General features: G+C 32.1%; 4 protein-coding genes across 4 annotated transcripts; 2 read left to right on the top strand and 2 right to left on the bottom strand.

Annotated features, from left to right (window-relative positions):
• Positions 1-49: 49 nt before the first annotated feature.
• On the top strand, positions 50-3318 carry T552_03341 (oxoglutarate dehydrogenase (succinyl-transferring), E1 component). The gene is made up of 6 exons (XM_018371849.1): positions 50-127; positions 175-676; positions 719-1757; positions 1801-1886; positions 1933-3035; positions 3080-3318. The coding sequence occupies exons 1-6, from the start codon at positions 86-88 to the stop codon at positions 3272-3274; spliced, it is 2967 nt and encodes a 988-aa protein (XP_018224338.1). The 5' UTR covers positions 50-85; the 3' UTR covers positions 3275-3318.
• A 254-nt stretch (positions 3319-3572) lies between these two features.
• T552_03342 (hypothetical protein) lies at positions 3573-5229 on the bottom strand. Its single transcript, XM_018371850.1, has 2 exons — positions 5119-5229; positions 3573-5076 (listed from the first exon to the last, which is right to left on the bottom strand). The coding sequence occupies exons 1-2, from the start codon at positions 5181-5183 to the stop codon at positions 3618-3620; spliced, it is 1524 nt and encodes a 507-aa protein (XP_018224339.1). The 5' UTR covers positions 5184-5229; the 3' UTR covers positions 3573-3617.
• A 1102-nt stretch (positions 5230-6331) lies between these two features.
• T552_03343 (hypothetical protein) lies at positions 6332-10057 on the top strand. The gene is made up of 8 exons (XM_018371851.1): positions 6332-6410; positions 6458-6556; positions 6608-6949; positions 6997-7062; positions 7110-7565; positions 7616-9365; positions 9410-9918; positions 9961-10057. The coding sequence occupies exons 1-8, from the start codon at positions 6375-6377 to the stop codon at positions 10009-10011; spliced, it is 3309 nt and encodes a 1102-aa protein (XP_018224340.1). The 5' UTR covers positions 6332-6374; the 3' UTR covers positions 10012-10057.
• Positions 10058-10800: 743 nt separating this feature from the next.
• On the bottom strand, positions 10801-13558 carry T552_03344 (hypothetical protein). The gene is made up of 9 exons (XM_018371852.1): positions 12923-13558; positions 12812-12872; positions 12688-12759; positions 12503-12637; positions 12310-12453; positions 12017-12262; positions 11943-11972; positions 11618-11896; positions 10801-11575 (listed from the first exon to the last, which is right to left on the bottom strand). The coding sequence occupies exons 1-9, from the start codon at positions 13510-13512 to the stop codon at positions 10847-10849; spliced, it is 2286 nt and encodes a 761-aa protein (XP_018224341.1). The 5' UTR covers positions 13513-13558; the 3' UTR covers positions 10801-10846.
• Positions 13559-14020: the final 462 nt, after the last annotated feature.

A 14020-nucleotide genomic window follows, 5' to 3' on the forward strand; every position in this document is an offset into this window, starting at 1 on the left:
AAAGATAGACCTCAATATAGGCAGGAACCCTTTTTTTCCGGAAAAAAAGGGCATCTGGAAGGGTATAAATGCCGCGGGACGGTGTATGAAAAGAATGCATTCAATAACATCAGTAAAAAGAGCATCAGTAGGCTAATAATAGGAGGAAATAATAGATATTAAGGGATATTTTAGGAATGGAATGATTCGTTTCTTCATGGGACATCAGCAAATTATATTGACGCGATGTATGAAATATGGAAAAAAAATCCAGAAGAAGTACATGTTTCGTGGCAAATATATTTTAAAAATATGAGTAATAAGAATGTCAAACCTATTTATGCGTTTCATCCGCCACCAACGATTATTCCAGCGTCAATTGAAGAGATTCCCACGCTTCCTACGGGAATAGATGATAGCGCTAGTATTATTCAGCATTTGAAAGTGCAATTGCTAGTTCGAGCATACCAAGTTCGAGGTCATTTATGTGCGGATATTGATCCTCTTGGTATTAAAGCGAAAGATGATTTAGTAAAAGAAATTCCGAAAGAATTGACATTAGAATATTATGGATTTACAGAGAAGGATCTTAATACGGAATTTAGCCTTGGACCAGGGATTCTGCCAGGTTTTTCTAAAGAAGGACAGTCTAAAATGACACTTCTTTCAATAGTAGAGAATCTTAAACGGTTATATAGTAAACATTATATTTTTATAAGCTTATGTTAATAATATACAGGTGGATCGTATGGTGTTGAATATGTTCATATTCCAGATAGATATCAATGTAATTGGCTTCGAGAACGACTTGAAATTCCTGTTCCTTATCAATATAATAATGAGGAAAAACAACGTATTCTTGATCGATTAATTTGGAGCGATTCTTTTGAAAAATTTCTTGCTACGAAATATCCAAATGATAAACGATTTGGACTTGAAGGATGTGAGTCTCTTATTCCTGGGATGAAAGCTTTAATCGATCATTCTGTTGATCTTGGTATTGAATCTATTGTTATTGGAATGGCACATCGTGGAAGACTGAACGTTTTATCCAATGTTGTTAAAAAACCTAACGAATCTATATTTTCGGAGTTTTCAGGATTCTTAGATCCTGATAGTGAAGGTTCAGGAGATGTAAAGTATCATCTTGGAATGAATTATGAACGTCCAACACCATCTGGAAAACGTGTTTATCTTTCTCTTGTTGCAAACCCATCTCATTTAGAAGCGGAGGATCCCGTTGTTCTTGGACAGACTCGTGCAATTCAATTTTACGCAAATGATGACAAAGAACATTCCAAATCTATGTCTATATTATTACACGGAGATGCAGCATTTGCTGCACAAGGGGTTGTCTATGAAACGATGGGATTTCATGCACTTCCTAAATATTCGACAGGGGGAACAATTCATTTGATTATTAACAATCAAATAGGATTTACTACAGACCCAAGATTTGCAAGATCTACTCCGTATTGTTCAGATATTGCTAAAAGTATTGATGCACCGATTTTCCATGTTAACGGAGACGATGTTGAAGCATTAGTATTTATATGCAAAATAGCTAGTGAATGGCGTGCAGCCTTTAAGAAAGATGTAGTAATTGATATTTTATGCTATCGAAAACATGGGCATAATGAAACAGATCAGCCAAGTTTTACACAACCTTTAATGTATCGAAAAATTATACAACAAACATCAACATTAGAAAAATATACAAAACAACTTATAAAAGAAGGATCTTTTAGTGAAAAAGATATTAATGAACACAAAAAATTGTTAAAAATACACTCTTTTCATATTTTTACTTATATGCTATAGTGTTTGGGATATTCTTGAAAGTAGTTTCAAAAAAGCAAAAGATTACAAACCAACATCTCGTGAATGGTTAACAAGTGCATGGAATGGTATTAATTTACACTATTAAAAAAACTTATTCTAAAATAATAATAGGATTTGCATCTCCTCGAGACCTTATAGTAAAGAATTTTCCTCATCTTCCAACTTCTGTAGATAAGGAAACTCTTAAAGATTTAGCAAGAAAAATATTTTCATATCCAAAAGATTTCAACATCCATCCCAATCTAAAACGTATTATGAAAAATCGTGCACTATCTATAGAAGAAGAAAAAAATATTGATTGGGCAACAGGTGAAGTTTTAGCATTTGCTACTCTTTTAATGGAAGGATGTCATGTTCGAGTAAGTGGCCAAGATGTTGAACGAGGTACTTTTTCGCAAAGACATGCAGTTCTTCATGATCAAGAAAATGAAGACACATATATACCATTAAACTTTATCGATCCAAAACAAGCAAAATTTGTAATAAGTAATTCTTCTTTAAGCGAATTCGGTGTTTTAGGCTTTGAATATGGATATTCGCTTATATCTCCTAATTCTTTAGTTATGTGGGAAGCACAGTTTGGAGATTTTGCAAATAATGCACAATGCATCATTGATCAATTCATAGCTTCAGCAGAAGTAAAATGGCGTCAACGAAGTGGAATTGTAATGTCACTTCCACATGGATATGATGGACAAGGCCCAGAACATTCTTCGGGTAGGATAGAACGTTATCTTCAATTGGTCAATGACGATTATCGTGTATTTCCATCAAAAGAGAGACTTCAACGGCAACACCAAGAATGTAATATTCAAATAGCATATCCAACTACACCTGCAAATCTTTTTCATCTTCTTCGCCGACAAATACATCGTGAGTTTCGCAAACCTCTTATAATATTTTTTAGTAAATCTCTTTTACGACATCCATTAGCACGCTCAAATCTATCAGAATTCTCTGAAATTTCGCATTTTCAACGTATTTTAGATGATCCTTGTCATGAAAACAAGTTTCTTAAACCTCGTGAACTATGTAATAAATTGATTTTATGTACGGGTCAAATATATGTTTCTCTTTATAAAGAACGTGGAGAACGCAACATTGATGATACTGCTATTGTAAGATGTGAGCAGATTCATCCATTTCATTTTCAAGGCTTAAAAGAATGTTTGGATAGTTATCCAAATCTTAAGGAATTGATTTGGTGCCAAGAGGTACATATTATTTAAAATGTAAATAAACAATTCTAATGTTTTAGGAACCCTTAAATGCAGGTGCATGGCAATATATCCAACCTCGTCTTGAAACGGTTCTTCGTGAAACTCAATTTCATAAAAATAAAAAAGTAAAATATGTAGGAAGATTACCATCAGCTTCTGTAGCTACGGGAAATAAAATTCAGCATGAGCAAGAGCATCGAGAACTTATTAAAAATGCTTTTGAAAGCCTATAAGCTAAATAATAAATTTACTTGTTTTTAAACATCAATAACACGTCTTTTATCAAATAAAGACCTTATTGTATTAAGACAGTAATTCAAACTACTCTGAACAATCAATTGAAGCGAGGAAAATTAAATCATATAAACTAAACTATATAAATCATATAAACCATATAAATCATATAAATCATATAAATCATATAAATCATATAAATAATATAAATAATATAAATAATATAAATCATATATATAATTTCATAAAAATTATTCCACATAACATCTATTCCAATATAATATTTATAATTTTTAATTAGATACATCCAAAAATCATGAAGCAAGGAAATAAACACATTACTTAAAAATATAAAATATTATCTTCCAATGTAAGCGTCCATAAACAAAGATCATTGCCTTTTTTATTCGACGCTTCAGTTACATTTTCAGTATATTCATCAGTATTATAATTTAACTTCTGAGGAGGATTATACAAAGAAATACCAGATCCATCGTCGTCTGAACTATCATCATCATCATCATCATCATCATCATCAGCCCAACTTTTACCAAATAAAAGATGGCTCTTTGATCCTTTAACACTTGTCGGGAATATAATATTAGCAGTGGTATCAAGAGAGCTTTTAGGTATCTTTTTATCATCCATAATCCCTGTCTGATTAATATGAAAGTATGATTCAATACTTGTAGCTAGTCCAGATTTCAAAGGGCCAGCAGGATCCCTTTTTTCTTTTTCCACACCATTTTCCTCAGGCTTATGAGCCAGAAATACAGGAACATTTGAAAACATACTATTTCCAGTATTATCATTATTCTTGTTTTCAGTCACATCAGTAGATTGAAGAGCCTTTGACCATGAAAAAGGGGTATGATGTGGAAATGATGTAATGCTTGGTGAGCGCAAAGACTTTCTAGGCTCAGTAGTAGAAATATTTTCATAATTAAATACTGATAATTTTTTTTCAGCAGTGTTTTCTTCAACATATTGCGAGTCAATTGTCCATTCAAACAAATTTTCAATAGCAGATCTCATTTCATCTAAAGAGCGTTTTTCTGGAGAACAGACTAAAGAACATTGAAGAACCTTAAACATATCCTCACTCATATTCGGAAAAACATCAAAAAGAGAAATAGGATCTCTCATATAATCCAAAAAAATCAAATCGCTGACAGAAGGTACTTTAAAAGGGTTTTTAGAAAAAACAATATTTAAAAGACAAATCCCAAGAGCCCATATATCTACTTTAGATGCATCATAATGATATACTCCGAGAGAATGGAAGACAGGAACCTCATATTGTTCTGGTGCCATGTATCGATTACTTCCAGTACCAACATCATTAACAATCTTCTGTGTAGTCGCTAAGCCAAAATCACCAATCTTAACTGATATAGAATTATTTTCCAGATTGTGAAAAAGCAAAATATTTTCAGGCTTAAGATCTCGATGATATACACCATTTTTATGAAGAAACGAAATACCATCCACGAGTTGAAGCATAAATGAACGAATAGCTTCCGTATCCTTCGGCAATCTATTAGATATAATAGCCTCATACAAATCTCCAAGAGGATAATATTCGAGAACAATAAAAAGATATTCATTTTCAGAAAATGAAGTCTTATATGAAATAATATATTCCGAAGGAGGTAAAGTCGATAATATTTCAAATTCCGTCTTATATTCTTGAGTAGAGTGAGAAAGGACCTTAATCGCAACCTGACAATTCTGAGAATCCTGAGCTAATAAAACAATCCCATAAGAACCACGATTAAGAATTCCAATTACAGTATAACAACTATAAATTAAGTATACCTAAAAATACTAAAAAAATACATACTTTCCAAGAATATCTCCTTCCTTAAAACAAAACATTGGAGGAAATGACTCTTTTAAACAACTCATGAGACTCTAAGAAAAAATAGACAAAGACCCAAACCCGTATACTTTAAAAATTATAAATCAAAAAATACCAAAAAAAAAACAGAAACTGAAAATAAGACTTCCAATATAAATGATTCAACTGAAAACAATAACTAACTTATTTTTCTCTTTATAAAAATATCCCAATCAAAGAAACCTTATATCAATTTATATATCTTATTCGCTCAAAAATAACCCTTTTCTTAGAGAAAAAAAACGAAAAAAAAACGAATAAACAACACTTCTATGCCTTTTTATATAAATTCCTAATGTATTTAACGAATTACTGCGATTTTATTCCCAATAATAGGGATTTCTTTAAAACTATCTTTAAACACTCTTTAATCCAATATTCGTCAAAACTGGGTCGTTTTTTTTCGGACAAAAAGGAAATATAATATCTTTATGCACTTTCCTATCAAAAAAATTAGTAATTCTTGTTATTTAAACGTTCTTTACCTTTTTTTCTTAGTATCAATTTATTATATCTTTTAAGACGTTCGACTCCTTTAAAGTCGTTCCAACCCTAAACTATTAACCCTACAAAAAGAAATATTACTATAAAGAGCAACCCTAAGGGCAACCCTAAGGGCAACCCTAAGAAGAACCCTAAGAAGAACCCTAACCCTACAGTCGCAGCAACAACCCTAACCCCAAACACCCTTATCCCTAACCCTACAACGACACACCTAACCCTACAAATACACGCTAACCCCAAACCCGACACCTAACCCTACATTCCTATTATAACCCTACATATAACTACACCCAACGGATTCAAGCCTGGGATTATCCTGCTTCGTGAAACACGCGTTAGTGTCGCGGGAAACGCGAAATCATATTTCTGTATAGAAAAAGGGGTTAGCGTAAGAATGGAGAGGAGAAAAAGGAGTAAAAAAAGGAAAAGAATAAGTCTAGAAAGGAAAGATTTAATATAATTAACATTTGTTTTTAATTTTATTAACAGATATTTTAAAGAATCAATTGGATATTTAAAGACAGGGGAAAGTCGTGCAAAAGTGGTGAGGAATACGACGCGCATATAGAACGCATATATAACGCATATATTACGCATACAACACGCATACAACACGCATATAAGAGATAAATAAGGTGTATATAGGAAAATATCAGGGATAAACGCGTTATTAATAGCAGGATGCCTTTAATATTATGATGAAAAATACATTGCATACACCAAATACAAATGTAATACGCATATATAAGGGGAAATAAGGTTTTAATATAATATATAGTTAGAGGAGATTGGGTTATGTACACCACAATCAATTGATGAGGTGATACGGGTAGTTGAAAACGCAATTCAAATTGGACTTGAAGCGGAGCCTTTATCAGTATATTTTATTTTATACGATAATTATTATTTATGGAGTAATAATAATTAGAATATTTTCGATCCATTGCCTAGTTATGTTCCTTCACAAAAAATATCGATGTTACCTCCGGCATATACACCGCCATCACCGCCGCTTACGATAAAATGTTCGAATTCCGCATCAGTATCAAGTGTTCCATCAGAAGCCTTAACATCTACGAATTCATTAGCTACATTATCGGAAATTTTAAATCATTGGTGGACGACGGAAAAGATATATATAATAGAGCTTTCTGTTTTTCAGGAATTGCTTTTACGGGGAGCACTTATGTCACAATTAGATTTATCATCGTTAGAAATCATATCACGTTGTATCAGTATTTTTATTACGGCTAGCAGCTCTATTATTAATGTATATTTTTATTATTTATGATAGAAAAAGACTTATATGTGAAACAGACGTTTGAAATGTATATTCCGCAGCATTTTCTTCATAAAACATTGATGAATACTATTCCAATGTTTGTAGGAAGCTCCTAAATATTTAAATACAAGAAGTTAACATGTTAAAGACAGATACGATATTAGAATCATTCGAATTATATATATCGGTGTATACATTAAAGCTAGATGATCAATTTTTAAGCCCGGATAATCATAAATGGTTAACTATTGCATTGTGCAATTGCGGAATTTTACAATCTACAAGTACTAAAAAATGTCAATGGCTTTTAAGCAGTCCTTTACATAGAGTAAAAGTATATACGCGGATTTTTCGAAAATTTCTTCGTGCTTTAGCAGATACAGATGATGAATTAAGTGAACAATTTTCATATGCACATCAATGCTTCCATTTATTACTTTCCAAAGCACGAGGGCATATTAAAACTATCAGGGAGGAAATAGGAAAAACGCCTTCTGCACCTAATAATATGGATATGCTACATAATTTAACCTGTAGTGTTCGTCAAGTTGAAAAAGAATTGGATGTTAGCAGAATGAGGGATTTATTTACGCTTGAATCAAAGGTAACATTTATTTCATTTTTTTTTTTTTTAATATTATCTTATCATTTAAGAAATATATCTTGAACCTTCAACCTCCTCAACTTCCATTTGTTCGTTCTGTAATTGCTCGATCAAATTTCTTTCTTAAGATGGTTCACAGTATTACGGGGGAGGTTATTCAAAAATACATTGAACTTGTTCTTTTAACCGATATTGTATTATTTTTGGACATAGAAATTCCTAAATTCAAATTTCTTATGTTCCAGCCTTTTCTAACCAGGATATTTAAAGTGATTGAAACAGATGATGAGCAAACTTTTATGCTTTCAATTTATGAACGCGAACAGATGTATTTGACCGCACTTAGCAAGAAACTCAAGAAACTATGGATAAATTTGCTTTCATCTAGTCGCGCAGTCCAAAATACCGATTATTCAACATTAAAACCATCACCAATAGATGACCATGTTGCTTCAAAAGATATGGGAAAATCTCCTATCATTTCTGATGAAATGAATAATGGTTTGTCATTTGATTTAACACCATATAAAAAAATACATTTACCATCACGATCATTAAAATCTCAAAATCAAGATAAATCCCATACTAAAAATCAATTATCTGTAGCATCAGAAAAGGAGAATCATATCATCGAGAATGCAGAATCGAAGGGTATCAATACAAAAGAAAGTAATTATCAATCAATACCTGCATGTCAACCACACCTCAATGCGTATAATGTTATTGCAACTCATCAAAACAAATCTGAGCCAATTACTCCTAAATCAGCAGAATATATGCAAAAAACAACGTCTAGGCCTGCCGTTAATCAATCGAGTTTAAATACGCATTTATTTCCTCAGCCTCCAGATCGCACATCAAATGGCGTATTTTCTTTTTCTGATAAAAATAACCGACCAAACAATTATTCAGGTTCATATTTATTTTCAAGAGCGTCGAAAATAAGACTCGAAACATTACCAGAAGAAAATGAATCCTTCACAGATATTTCCAAATCCCCAGATATTAATAATAGCAAATCTAATGAACAGGAATCTTCGGAGCACAGTACATGCTCTGCAGAGTCAAGGTCGGATTCTATTTCAGAAGCAACAACATCATATGCTACTAATGAAGATAATTCGATTTCATCATCCAAGTCTTCTAATTCAAATGTGGATTCAAAAGAAAATGGAATTAAGAAGTTATCATTATCATCTTATAAAAATGCTACGGCTCACTCAGTCACTGATTCTGATGCTTCTATTTATTCAAAATCAACTCAAAGCTCAGGAAAAACCAAGACTGAATCAGATACGGCTTCATCTGTAGGAGAACAAGCATCCTCGGATAATGGTTTAAATAAATCTCAAACTTCAACAGTGCCACAACTTCCTATGCCAGATTTGGGAAGAATATCATTGACTTCTATGATATTTAACGATTCCATCTTAGGACTTTTGTATTCAGATCCTAATGCAGCAGAAACATCTGAAGCTTTATCAAATAAAAATGGTTCGGGTCATACTGAGATCCTATATAGAAACAGTAAATTAATTAATCAATTACCTTCATCGCTTTCATCTGAAAATAGTGAAATACTATTTTGCGAGAAGGCAGTTGTATTCTTTTGGGATTCTACATTTTGGAGAAATGTTTTCGATATTGAACAAAAAGTGTTCCTTATAATCAAATATACATGCACAACGGATATGTTCACGTTAGAGATTTGCAATTTATCTTCTCAAGAAGTTATTGTTTGTGGAGAATTACAAAGGTATTCTACAATAGTAAGACAGTCCAAACGAGAAGTAAGCATAGGTAAGGCTTTAGTCTTTATATTCAAGTTAATTAATGTTTTGAAGCATGTTTTATACAAGATCGAATTTCATATATTTTGTTGCAATTTAAAAATGATAATAATGCAGATCTTTTTTATATCGTTTCATATAGAATCATTAATCGTGATAATCCTTGGGTATTGCAAATTTTTAAAAATCATGAGTCTAGAAAAAATTATGAACATAATTCCGAAAATCCTCCATTAAATACGACATCTGAGCCTGCGGATTCTTCAAAGGTTTCTAATAAAAAAGCCGGTTTGATATTGAACAAAAGTAAAGCAAAAGTGTTTGTTTATACAGATTCAGAACAATGGAAGTACATTGGTTCTGGCATTCTTTGGATTACAACGTTGAATTCTGATTCTAAGAAGAATGTTTTGATCGCTAAAAAAACTAATCAGCCAAACAAATCATCAACCATTTTAAATGGCGTTGTTTCTAAATCAGACTGTCAACAATCTGGTAAATCCAGTATTTTTATGAGATGCTTTGACGAATTGTCTAATAAAACAATATCTTATATTATAAAGGTTGTTTCATCCTATCTATTTTTTCACCGCTTATCTCTATAGGTAAAAAATGAAAAACAAGCCAAGTCCATTATCAATGTTTTAAATACTTAATTCATTGTATCATAAATTTTCATTTTACCTTTTTTTATTTATTTTTAAAAGGTAAACATAATTATAAATATTTATAGGGAATTTTTAAAACTGCAATAAACAAATTTTAAGCAGAAGGTTTCTTTAAATCTGTTAAATGGAAATATCAATTTTATTTTTTTATTTTAACATTATGCATATCAAGACTGATTAAAAACCATTTAAAAATTATATACAAGTGGCGTTTTCAAAGAACTACTCGTTGAAGAACAAGGTCTTTTTATACTCTCATACGCCATTTATGATAAGCTCAATGACTTAGTTATTTAGGCACAGCAAAACAAAGTTAATATGACGCAGATTAACTTCAAGATCAATATCTATTTATACTGAGTCATCATTGCTTGGTCTTTTAACTTATTTTATCGGTCTGAGAGAGCATAGACTATGCATATTGCCTAATTTTTTTTGGTTAGCTTTCATACTTAACAAGTGTAAGGTTGTATCATGTCGAAAATTCTAAATATTCGAGATAGTTTATATACTATACCTTTATATATGTAAACATTATATTAGCACATTTCTGGATAGAAATTGAAATATGAGTTTTATAAACAAATTTATTTATCATTAAAAATACATATGTTTTTTTTTACTAACCAATCACCTATCTATTATATAACCATGTAAAAGTATTAACCTTAAGATTATACACTATCAATATAATACCTTGAACCCCTATGATATTTTTTATAACAATCAATGAATGATTATATAAATATAAGTCGTAATTTAGAGATCATAATCAAACGGTCAATAATATTCAAACACCTAAAATATGAATAAAGATGATATACTAAGTTGTAATTCCTCCATTAACAGTAGCCTGATTGTGTGAACAAGGCGGGTGAACATTTTGATCCGTATTATGTCCTGAAACTTCTCCATACACAGGAAAACTAGAATTCAAACTATCTTGAAGAGTTGGCATTTGTACAGGAAAGGCAAGCATCTCTGGAGAACACTGATTATCAAAGCGATAATAACCAAAGGATGGATCCCATGTGGGATGAATAGAACCATTAGAAATACCTTCAGTAAAATGATAGAATCTATTCATTGAGTCTTGATGTGAAAAAGAATGCCCTGGCAATGATATAGATGCTTGCATAGAGGTTCCTGGGCCATGAATAAATGTAGGAACAAATGCTCCCCAATGTGATAAAAAAGGAGGAGAAACATTGTTTCCTTTAACATGCTGCTGCTGAGGAGATAAATTATCCTGATTTAAAGAATTTGACGTTATATTTTGAGGAGGAACACTCATTCCTCCGGTAAAATAATAAAACGGCGAAGGTATAATATTAGGATTCTGATGAATATTCATCATTGCATGCTGATTAGCATATCCCGAAGTAGAAGAGTTTGAATTAATGTGATTTGTTAATCCGACAGGAGTGCCTGGATATGGAACTTGAATATTTCCTGAATATCCGTTTTGAGTATTGATTGCAGAAGGTTGGTTCAAAGATGTAGTTGCAGCCAATGCAGCTCTATAAGCTGCCATAAAAGCTTCATGCGATCGCTTGATAATTAGAAAAAAATAGAGATGAATAAAATGAATTACCATGGAAAATGCCTGATTCGTCACTTCTGGATAATAACCATGTATACCAGAATTATCTTGCCCATAAATAGAGCCTCTATTCGTGAGAGACAAAGAATCATTTGACCTGGAGCGCAATCTCGGAATAAATGGGTTTGAAAGGGGAAATTTACAAGTAAATTGAGATTGAGGACTAATAGAAGGTAGTAACGGTCTTGAATCATATGTAGATAAATCAGTTTTATCATACAATTCGCGAAACTGTACTCTAATTACTCTATCAAGGAAATTACTGTTATTCTATAAAGAGTCAAGTTAAACCCCGCCAATAAAACAAAATTAATACCTCATTTTCAACAGCAGCAGATGCACTAGTCTTAAAAAATCAACATCTTTTCAAATATTTATCAATCTACTTACAGCTGACTCAAATTGTAAAAATGCAAAAGCAGTTCGATTAGAATTAGGTTTATTAACAAGACTACAATCAACAATTTCGCCGTATTTCTTAAACCTATTTAAAAGAGATTCCCGAGTCACTAAAGATGGATTTAACTGTCCTACAAAAATGGAAGTTTTATCAATAGGAATCATTGGTATTTGCGAAGCATTTTGATCAAGGTTCTGAGCCCATTCAACAATCCAATTCCCATTACGACGAAGATTCTAGCAATACATATTAAGTAAGAGTTATTCGTAACGAAAAATATTACACTAAACGCTTGAATTGCATCATCTCTAAAAGCAAAACGAGCAAAACAACATTTCCCCATATCGTTACGAAGCATTTGATTAGAACTAGAAGGAATTACGATATCTTCAATTTCGCCATATGGTTCAAGCAAATTTTTAACATCCTTAAATGAATCAAAAAAAAAAATATTAATTATAAAAGAAAGATAAAACCTGTTCTTCTAATGATTGTCCAATTCGAGAAATATAAAGTGTACGATTAACACGTGCTTTTTCTACACGAATGTGTCGCCCATCAATAATTGTATTATGAGCTTCGCGCAAAGCTCTCTTTGCATCTTCGAAATTCTTTTTTTCTATATCAGTATGGATCTAAGGAGAAAACGGTGAATCCTTACTTCAAATTGTACAAAAGAATACGGTCGTTGCATCCAATCCTTTAATACTTTTACATTAAGCAAATTGCCCCACTAAGAACTCGAATTAATGGTTTTTTCATTGCTGTCCTTGAATAATATTTACCTTGCGAAAATGATTTGTAACAGATGCACATAATTGTTCGTCTGTACGTGATGATGATAAACTAATCATTATATTAACCGAATGATGCCTTATCAATCTTTCAAAAAAAACCTAGCAACAAACAAACAAGCTGCTGGACGTCCTCGATTTTCAGTTAATTCACCTACTTTCTTGGCAGGATATATAGTTTCATGAGAAAACATCCTATCTTTTATCAAAGGAGATGATGTTTTATTTTCCCCCGGTTTAACTAATACACTTCCTTCATATGGAAGGACCTTTTTTATACCCTCTTCATTCAATTCTTTACATGATAATGATGAAATATCAGGGATAGAAAAATTCGCATCACCATCTGAATATTCTGGATTCACTTTTTCAAAATATACCGCTGACATTTTCGGTACATATTTATCATTATTTGATAACTCCTGATCTTTTTGCGTAAATACCAATGGAGAAGATACATCCTCTGACGGAATAACACAGACATCTTTATCATCCCGGCTATAAAAATTAAGAGGCGACGTATTATCTGTATTATTGCCAGAATCCCGATTAGTAAATGGTGTAATTGGTGTATTAGGAACATCAGCAAGAAACGTATCCAACAATTTAGGTGATGGTGGTAGCGAATTCGACGATGCTGTACATGAACCCGGTTCCAACAAAGGTGACGTACCCGGCTTCATCCTATCCATAACCCCCAAATACCCACTGATAAATAATTCGGAATTTTCACTCCTCTATTCAATTCTATAGTTTACAACTAGCTTCACACACAATATTACTATATTTCCCGGCTCGATCCCCCCGTTTTACTCTGCAACTTCATTCCTTCAATACGTTTTCTATTTCATCCCTTTCTTCCAATAACCAAATACTTTTTACCCATAAATTTATCTGATAAAAAGGAGTCCTCCTGCTTTTTTCAACTCATACTCGTTTTTATATATGATTATTAAACGGGATGCCTTCCATAAAAAGATGCCCCTAAAATACCCTCCTTTTATACCATATCTATCTTTCTTTCACTCTTCATCATACCCTCTCCCATTCATACAAACTTATCCCCCTGCTTTCAAAATAATCCCTTGATCTTGATATAAAATCCCGGGATCCTTCTATTATTATCTGGTTCTTAACCTCTTTAGAAACCTTCTTAACTTCATTCAACCCTAATATCCATTTAACCCATGTCATAAACCT

The sequence above is a fragment of the Pneumocystis carinii genome, assembly GCF_001477545.1.
Source record: "Pneumocystis carinii B80 chromosome Unknown supercont1.16, whole genome shotgun sequence".
Lineage (NCBI taxonomy): Eukaryota > Fungi > Ascomycota > Pneumocystomycetes > Pneumocystales > Pneumocystaceae > Pneumocystis > Pneumocystis carinii.

Coding starts and splice junctions, on each gene's coding strand:
- T552_03344 (XM_018371852.1), bottom strand. CDS start 13,512: ATGGATAGGATGAAGCCGGGTACGTCACCTTTGTTGGAACCGGGTTCA. Junction 12,873..12,922: donor GCTTGTTTGTTTGTTGCTAG/GTTTTTTTTGAA, acceptor TATAATGATTAG/TTTATCATCATCACGTACAG. Junction 12,454..12,502: donor GACAATCATTAGAAGAACAG/GTTTTATCTTTC, acceptor GATTCATTTAAG/GATGTTAAAAATTTGCTTGA.
- T552_03341 (XM_018371849.1), top strand. CDS start 86: ATGAAAAGAATGCATTCAATAACATCAGTAAAAAGAGCATCA. Junction 128..174: donor CATCAGTAAAAAGAGCATCA/GTAGGCTAATAA, acceptor GGGATATTTTAG/GAATGGAATGATTCGTTTCT. Junction 677..718: donor GAATCTTAAACGGTTATATA/GTAAACATTATA, acceptor AATAATATACAG/GTGGATCGTATGGTGTTGAA.
- T552_03343 (XM_018371851.1), top strand. CDS start 6,375: ATGATGAAAAATACATTGCATACACCAAATACAAAT. Junction 7,063..7,109: donor TGAATACTATTCCAATGTTT/GTAGGAAGCTCC, acceptor AACATGTTAAAG/ACAGATACGATATTAGAATC. Junction 9,919..9,960: donor CAATATCTTATATTATAAAG/GTTGTTTCATCC, acceptor TTATCTCTATAG/GTAAAAAATGAAAAACAAGC.
- T552_03342 (XM_018371850.1), bottom strand. CDS start 5,183: ATGAGTTGTTTAAAAGAGTCATTTCCTCCAATGTTTTGTTTTAAGGAA. Junction 5,077..5,118: donor GAAGGAGATATTCTTGGAAA/GTATGTATTTTT, acceptor CTTAATTTATAG/TTGTTATACTGTAATTGGAA.